Here is an 8,475-nt window from a genome sequence, read left to right as displayed (position 1 = left end):
TTTGCAGAACCAGAAACAACTTGCTTCAAGAATTAATCAATAAGGATTTGAAAACTTTTAGCTATTACAGGCTTTGGCAGGAGTAGCAAGTTCAAGAGCTGATCTCCCAGAAATGATCTTCACAGAAGCCAGCTAACTTAGCACCATTTTCAGTAGAAACACTTCTGAAGAACTTGCTTTTATAGATGTGATAAAGAACAGGAAAAGCCCAGTATGGTTATGGCACCCACCTGCCCCTTCCCCAGTAAAATTCTCGAACAGTAATATGGCAATAGAATTTTTTTACAAGCAAATCATGGAAACAGATCTGGGCTGAGTTACAGAGGAAACAACAGCATACTGTTGTACATTATTTATTCTAAGTACTCTTGAGTTCTGACCAGAATAGATAAAGAATACTTTAGATCTGAAAACAAATTCAGTACATATATTATATAAACTTTTATTTACATAAGGCATCAAAATTGCCCTTTTAAACAAAAGGGTCATCTTCCCTTTTACCAATACTTTGGTGAAAGAAATGTCACATTTAGTAGACTAATATTCACTGGTATACTTGTTCTGAACAAGCAGGTATAATCAAATGAGAAGATGAAAAAACAGGCGCAAAAGATCTAAGCATACTATATCATGAATCACTCTGTAGAACAAAGAATTAAGGCTTGTCTGCATCACAATCATGATCAATCATGCATCATTTATTCCCACAAAAAATAAAATTCCTTTCCAACCGGAACAGGAATAGCAAAAGTAGTCTGGTATAATCCCCATATTGTCTACATCAAAAAACAATTTGGCACCTTAGAAATCAGCTTTAAATGTAGGGAGAAAGAGAGAGCAATAATTTCTAAGAGACCTCATAGCAGCCTTCCAGTATCTGAAGGGGGCCTATAAGGATGCTGGGGAGGGACTATTCATTAGGGACTGTAGTGATAGGACAAGAGGTAACGGGTTCAAACTTATACAGGGGAAGTTTAGATTGGATATAAGGAAGAAGTTCTTTACTGTAAGGGTGGTGAGGCACTGGAATGGGCTGCCTACGGAAGTTGTGAAAGCTCCATCCCTGGCAGTGTTCAAAGCCAGGCTGGGCAGAGCCTTGGGTGACATGGTTTAGTGTGAGGTGTTCCTGCCCATGGCAGGGGTGATGGAACTAGATGATCTTGAGGTCCTTTCCAACCCTAACTATTGTATGGTTCTATGAAAATGGCCCTTGCTTCAGAATCCTTTGTAAGCATTTCCAGTGTCTGTTTGCAGGAATCCTTCAGTTTAAAGAGTAAGAACAGGACTTGCAAGGACTGATCTAGAAGCATTTTGAGAAAGACTAAAGTTACAGTTCCACTGATCATGAATATGAAATATATACAGAAGACATATTGTTTGGAATAATCAATTCCACACTGAGATCCCCAAGTAAATGGCAAATATACATTGAGCTGAGCCTGTTTAATAGGTCTGATTTATAAAAATCATAAACCTGTATTATGTTTCAGCCTGATTTAACAATTCCTGAGTTTTAGATCACTGCTGAGCCACAGCAGTCAAAACTCTGAACGATGTAGTGAAGTTTTGTACATCACTTTCAACATTAGCACATATTTTGTTCAGCAACTTTCAATCATCAATAAAAGTCAGTCTTCCAGGTCCTTCATTTTTCATCCACCGCCGGTACCTCTTCCATCGGGGATCCATGGCCATCTTCTTCTTTAGCTCCTCCTCTTGTTCTTGTTTGTAGACCTGAGAGACAGATAACAGGTTTTAGTAAAGCTGAAGAAACAGCTTACGTGAACCTCAAGGGGTGAGTGTGTTTGTAGTTCAACCATTTGCTAGCTTAGTGTTTTTACACAAGACTGAATTGCAACACAGAAGCAGATGTTGGCCAACACAAACTATAGGAGTACCTTCAGCCTACCAGAATCTGGATAGAATACTGCTATGGAACTTTATTCCTAGTTGAGTTTCTCAACAACTAAGTTAATATTTCTGCATTAAGTATTGGCAGCATCAAAGGATAAGTAATTACATTCTGTCGAGAAATTCTCTCATTTTAATGAAATCTACAATTACCAGCAAAGTTGAGTACCTAAAAAAAGCAACAGCATCTGTTGTTATTCTGGAAGGCAGTTAGTGTAGATATAGCCAGTGTAAATCTCAATACCATACAGGTTTATGTCATCTTGGTGTCATCTGACTTCTTCCTGGAAGGGAATTAAACTTCATGCTCTGCTATACATGAACAAGATTTAAAAAAATATTATAGATGAATTTATAAATACACAAGCTCAATGTTCAGTGATCACAGCAGTTTTAAGAACTATTAGGAAAGTAACAGAGTGGGGGGGAAAAGTATCGTGGAGCTCCATGATGTACCATGTATTGAATTCTTAAGTCTTTTCCATTCTAAAAGGAGACTGGAAAACTGAATCAATGTGCAGATAGTCATCTCCAATGATCAAGAACTGAGAAGCTTTTGGGGTGAAACACCTAAGCATATTTTTCACCCTAGAAAACACGTGAGTAAGTTTCAAGTAAGGACATAGTAGTGGCACATGGGAGCACAGGTATTATGAGAGAAAGAGAATAAAACATGATTATTCTCCATTTCCAGTCATGCAAGAGCCAGCAGGTGGCTGATTCAGAAAAAACACCTGCACAAAACCAGCTGTTCGTACTCTGGGAGCACTGGAAAACTAACACTTGCTTTTCCAGCAGAGCTACCCACCTCATAGTTTTCTCGTATCCACAGTTGCCGTTCAAGGAAGGTCTCTTTTTGATTATCTTCTAGACTGTCAAACTGAGACTCAGACATTTTCATGTACCTTCGTATGATATACAGTTTCTCTTCCACACCATACTCTTGCCCTTTAATAGTGAAACGGTAAATCCACCAACAGTTCCAAACTATGTATTTGCCCAAGTAAAAAGGAGCAAGAAGGATCTGAAACAGAAGGATATCATATATCTTGGGCTTCTGATAACCGCCTTTTATATCTATTTTATTTTTAATAATGTCTTTGATGATTTCTTCCTCTTCTTCACGGATTTCTTCTTTAGACCGCCTGTTCTTGCCTTTTTCTTTAGTCTTGTTGAGTAAACCTTGTTGCCTGGCAATCTCAGTAGCTTGTATACGGTATTTTGGCACTGTAGCTAGATAGTTGATAGCTTCATTGTAACTATTCCACCAACTGAAGAACTGTAATTGAAGAACAGTGAAAGTAAGACCAGGTTTTTACAGACACATTCCTATTTGGAGTTTTACCAGGGGGAAAAGAAATTGCTGTCATAGACCTTTGACCAAAATTGCATTGCAGCAAGAGTAAAAACTGATTGTAACAGTACTTCTGCAGTGTTACAGAAGCTGTAATTATTCCTCCAAACTTAGTAAACCACCCGGAAAATAGATGTATAGATGTACATGTCACAGCAATACACAGTGATGAGGAAGAACAGGAGAGACTGTTCACACTGGCTTTGTTCAGATTGGCTTTGTTCATGAGGAGATGGCAACCTCCTGAAGGGTAATGCTAGGCTTGCCAGCCATTCTTAGAAGCCCCCTTGGATTTATAAATAAAGACGGTGGTGCATGAACATTTCATTACAAAATTGCTACTCATTTAAAACAGTTAATTAAGCATGGATTAAGTATGTCACAATCCCATTAGTCTGACAGGATTCACTTTACAAGATTTAACATCCCTCTCTGATCTCCAGCTACCCTCTGAATTTCAATGCAGGAAACCAATCAACCAACCAGACCAACCCAAACAACAAACCAGAAATATAGTGCCTGGGGTGAACATGTCTTACTAGGCAACTTGTTTAAAAGGGCAGCATTTCACACTATTCACCAAGACAAGGGGCAGACACACAGACATTATACAACCTTAACAAGGGCCAAGAAGAAGAAACACTAGAAAGCAAGAGAGAGGCAAAACAGTTTACACAGCCATTTACACTGAATTTGCAATCATCTGCAGCTGGACTGCAGGAAAATGTCTCCACTTAAAGCCAAAACAAGAAATAAGAGGGGAAGTGAAACTCTGCCACTGGAAGTAAGTCTGGAAAGAAACTAAGTATTTGGCTGCATATGTCACTGGAATTTGTTATTCCAAGCTCTCAAATTCTGATTGATGCATTTTTGTTTTAAATTCCAATATCCCACTAAAAAGGGAGCTACCTGCATCACAGAATAAGCTGTATCTTCATCTCTTAAACTTTCTAGGTACTTTTAATGACGTTTTGAACCAGTAATCTAACAGATGCTAAAGAAAAGAGTTATGCATCTTCTTCCACTTAAATATTTGTCAGACAGCACACGTTTTCTCATCTAGGAATAGACCTTCCACTGGGTTCAACCCCAGTTGGCAGCAAAATACCACACAGCCACAAGCCTCCTTGCAGTGCGATGGGGAGAATTTGGGGAAAAGGGTAAAAGAGGTAAAACAGGTTAAAAAGGTGGGTTGAGATAAGAACAGCCAAAACCAGGACAAAAAAGAAAGGCTGTTTCATTGACCTTGGACCTACCACCTTCAGAGCAAACTTTGCTGAGCTGAATTTACTTCTCTCCTGACTTCAAAGAAGTGTTTAAAATACATGGCAGTGTAAGAGTCACACATTACTAAGCTCCTGATATTCAGACCTATGATCTGAATTGAATCTTGAATTCAGTTTCCAATTAGTCTGTTAAAAAAAAAAAAAAAAAAAATACATACGGAGCTTGACAGACTGACACACACTTACTTGGAGCACTATTCCTGATGCTGCTTAGGAACAGGCTGTTCCGAGCCTGCCATGAAGAACTACGTAACTTCTTCAGAACTGCTGCATTTGTCTCTGTGAAATATCCCATCATTAGATTAAAATAATCTCTTTGTCCAAAGTACCAAGGAGAGCCAAAAATTTGATGAGCACATCTGAGTTAGATTTGTTAGGGACACCACAGAGAAGTTTACCACGGCAGATAGAAATGGGCACACTGTTTAATACCTGGCACATTACAAGTGCTGCAGATACTTCCCTTTCAGAAACTCACTGAGCAGTGTCACGTAAACATGAAATTTTACCTGAAACACAGAGATGGCACACACTGTAACTAGAATCACTATTCTGACATCCACTTTAGGTGCCAATCTCCTGCTGTAGTAGTGATAATAATGCCTGTAATACTCTTCAGGATGATCCAACATGTAGTCATAATCTTTACGTGTTTCTTCATCCTGCAGGAAGAGATGAAAAACATGTATAGGTTCATGTTCCTGTTTTTGCTTACTCTCTTATAGCTGTGCTTTATATCTCACTAATGACCATGCTACAACAAAACTGGCAATAGTCCAACGGAATATGAAGCACAGAGGAAAATCTTCCTTTTCTCATACTCTCAATTAATTTGTTCTCGCATTCATCTGCCCACACACATCTGACATATGTGGTCTTAAATGCATAAGCACGCACTGCGTGAAGACATCTAATACTGAAATAAAGACAAGCAACTGAAATCCTCATAGGAAGCATTCTTAATTTCAGAATGGGAAATCCAGATTGACAACAGTTCTTAAATATTGCTCAGGAATAGATTTTTCAGACAAAGAACCTATTAAGAGATTGTTTTGCAAATCTTCTAGAGTTAGCTTACAAGGCTGTGGAATCTGTCCAATGAAAGACCGTTTCAAAACCTCATTGTTCTCGTTTTTGCAGTTTTTCTCATTTTCACCCATGTAATTAAGAGATGAGAAACTGAATTTTGTCAGCCTCAAGTGTATTCCTTTCCTACCTTAAAAAATACTTCCTTTTTTTTCTCCCTTGCAGACTTAAAAACACGTTTCTTTCTTCCGTTACCATGTTATGTCTTTGCCAAGCCACACACATTTTGCACCCTAATGTGCCAGCACCCCTTAGAGATCCCATAAGCTATTCGGGTCACTGTTACTTTGTTGTTTAAAGGTATAGCTTTAAGATAAAGCCCAGACAGCTCATTCTAAACACAAAGGGATTTCCAAAAGAACAAATTCTAAATACAACGGGATTTTCAAGAGAACTGTACCCTCCCTCCTGTACTCTAGGACTGGCTAATGAAGAAGGTTTTTCGGTTTCCCCTCCTCCCTGAGTGCTGGTAAGAAGCAAGCCGGCGAAGACCACACAAGGAACACAAGACCGAATCTGCAGAGCCTGCCGCGATGTCAACCCGGGAGGCACTGATCCTCCCCAGGGACGAGATACACCTGCGTGGCCGAGGTCTGGCAGGATCCCGATGTTTAAGCTTGAGTCTTTCCTGATGTACTCTTTAGACACACATGCAGCAGATAAGTCGCAGCCGCCGAGCAAAATTTGGAAGGGATTACGCACCTTTCATCGCTTTTACAAGCCACGTTTTCTCTCCTCGCAACATGCCATTGCTCGCTTTTGCCTCCTGCCGCGAAGGCGCGAGCTCCCGTGAGCCACGACGGGACACTGAAGCACCAGCGGGCGATAGACAAGAAGCCGGCCCGGAGCGGCTCGCTCGACCCCGCTCCTACCCGCCTGGGCGCCGCCTGCTCTCCCGAAGCCGGCCCGCCGAGGGCAGCGGCGGCGCGGGCAGCAGCGGGGCCGGGCGCCCTGCCTGCCCGCCGCCCGCCCCGCTTCCCGGCCCGCCGCCGCGCCACCCGCACGGCCCCAGGGGCGGCCCCTCCGCCGGTCCCCCGCGCTGTCTCTTACCGGAGCGGCTCCGGCCGCGGCGGCGGTCCCGCTCTCTCACCTTGAGGGTCTCGTAGGCGGTGGCGATGAGGAGGAACTTCTCGTGCGCCGCCTGAGGGCCGCTGCCCGGGTCCCCGCGGTACCGGTCGGGATGGTACTTGCGGGCGAGCTGCCGGTAGGCGCGGGCGATTTCTGCCTTGCTGGCCTGTCGGCTGACGCCCAGCACCTCGTAGCAGACGCGCCGCCCGCAGTAGAGCCCCTCTGTCAGCGCTCGCGCCGCCCGCGGCAGCAGCGCGGCGCACAGCCACAGGCACAACAGCCACCGCCGCCCCGGCCCGCTGCCTCCCGCCGCCGCCGCCGCCATCTCGCTGCCGCCGCTGAGCGCCAGCGGGGCCCGAGCCTTGCGCAGGCGCGTGTCGCGGCCGGGGGATGGGCGGGGCCAGAGCGGGGCACGCGGGGGGCCCGTGAGGACGAGTGTCGCGGCAGAGCCCGCGCTTGGCACGGCGGTGTGCTTACTGATTTCCAAAACGCGTGTCCCGCTCGTCCTTCGGGCGGGGGAGGATCTCATGGATCATCATAGAATAGTTTGGGCAGGAAGGGACCTTCAGAGGTCATCTAGTCCAAACCCCTGCAGTGAGAAGGGACGTCCTCAACTAGACCAAGTTGCCCAGAACCACATCAAGCCTAGCGTTGAATGTTTTCAAGAACGGTGCATCCACCACCTCTCTGGGCAATCTGTGCCAGCATCTTACCAAGCTTCTTGTAAAGAATTTTTTTTCCGCACGTCCAGCCTGAATCTTCCCTCTTTTAGTTTAAAACCATCACCCCTTGTCCTGTTTGCTAAAAAGTCTGTCCTCATCTTTTTTATAGGCCCCTTCTATGTACTGAAAGGCCATAATCAGGTCTCTCCAGAGTCTTCTCCAGGCTGAGCAAGCTCAATTCTCACAGCCTTTCCTCACATGAGAGGTGTTCCAGCCTTCTGATCATTTCTGTGGCCCTTCTCTGGACCCTCTCCAATAGGTCCATGTCTTTCCTGTACTGAGGACTCCAGAACCGAATGCAGTATCCAGGTAGCATCTCACCAGAGCACAGTAGAGGGGCAGGATCACCTCCTTCAACCTGCTCCTTTTGATGCAGCCCAGGACACACTTGGTTTCTGGGCTGCAAGTGCACAGTGCTGGCTCATGTCCAATCTCTCATCCACCAGCACCTTGAAGTCCTTCTCCTCAGGGGTACTCTCAATGCTTTCATACCCCAGCTTGTGTTGTTACCAGGGGTTGCCCCAACCCAGGCACAGAAATATCTCATGGAATGCGCCCTGAGCACATGTTTTATTTGAGCACACTCCCGTGAGCCCACATTTTGCCACCCATGCCACGGTAGGTCAGTGCGATTCGGTGTCAGCCCTTTCCCAAAAGGACATATATCTGCCAGGGAACACACCTCCTGCTGCTATGTCCAGGGTGTGCGCACTGCCTTTGGGAGTGGCAGCAAAGGAAAGGGCATTAAATTCTTCAAAATGGGCATTTGGCCCCACAGCTGCCTACAGTGTCTCTGGCAGGAACCATAGAACCAACTAGGCTGGAAAAGACCTTTAAGATTATCAAGTCGAACCATTACCCCAGGACTGTGAAGTCCACCACTAAACCATGTCACTGCAGGCCTCATCTACATGGTTTTTAACACTTCCCAGGATGGTGATTTCCCCACTTCCCTAGGCAGCCTGTTCCAATGCCTGAGCACCCTCTCTGTGAAGATTTCTTTCCTAATATCCAACATAAACCTCCCCTGGTGCAGCTTGAGGCCATT

At 44.5% G+C, this 8,475-nt stretch overlaps 1 protein-coding gene across 1 annotated transcript; it reads right to left on the bottom strand.

The window, feature by feature from the left end:
* Nucleotides 1-422: 422 nt before the first annotated feature.
* On the bottom strand, nucleotides 423-7,077 carry DNAJC25 (DnaJ heat shock protein family (Hsp40) member C25). Its single transcript, XM_057423138.1, has 4 exons — nucleotides 6,728-7,077; nucleotides 5,061-5,213; nucleotides 2,720-3,190; nucleotides 423-1,734 (listed from the first exon to the last, which is right to left on the bottom strand). Exons 1-4 carry the CDS (start codon nucleotides 7,028-7,030, stop codon nucleotides 1,612-1,614), a joined length of 1,050 nt encoding a protein of 349 aa, XP_057279121.1. The 5' UTR covers nucleotides 7,031-7,077; the 3' UTR covers nucleotides 423-1,611.
* Nucleotides 7,078-8,475: the final 1,398 nt, after the last annotated feature.

This window comes from Pezoporus wallicus, unplaced genomic scaffold (assembly GCF_028554395.1).
Source record: "Pezoporus wallicus isolate ANWC-B61680 ecotype Strahan unplaced genomic scaffold, APGP_CSIRO_Pwel_v1 contig_7243, whole genome shotgun sequence".
NCBI classification, from domain to species: Eukaryota; Metazoa; Chordata; class Aves; order Psittaciformes; family Psittacidae; genus Pezoporus; species Pezoporus wallicus.
The sequence above is the reverse complement of the archived record's forward strand: the minus strand, read 5'-3'. Positions and strand labels throughout refer to the sequence as shown.

What these genes read in the sequence shown, in the direction of transcription:
- DNAJC25 (XM_057423138.1), bottom strand. Translation starts at nt 7,030, where the DNA reads ATGGCGGCGGCGGCGGCGGGAGGCAGCGGGCCGGGGCGGCGGTGGCTG. An exon ending in CCGCCTACGAGACCCTCAAG is followed by an intron (nt 5,214 to 6,727) that starts GTGAGAGAGCGG and finishes CTCTTCCTGCAG; the next exon opens with GATGAAGAAACACGTAAAGA. An exon ending in GGATACGAGAAAACTATGAG is followed by an intron (nt 1,735 to 2,719) that starts GTGGGTAGCTCT and finishes TCTGTCTCTCAG; the next exon opens with GTCTACAAACAAGAACAAGA.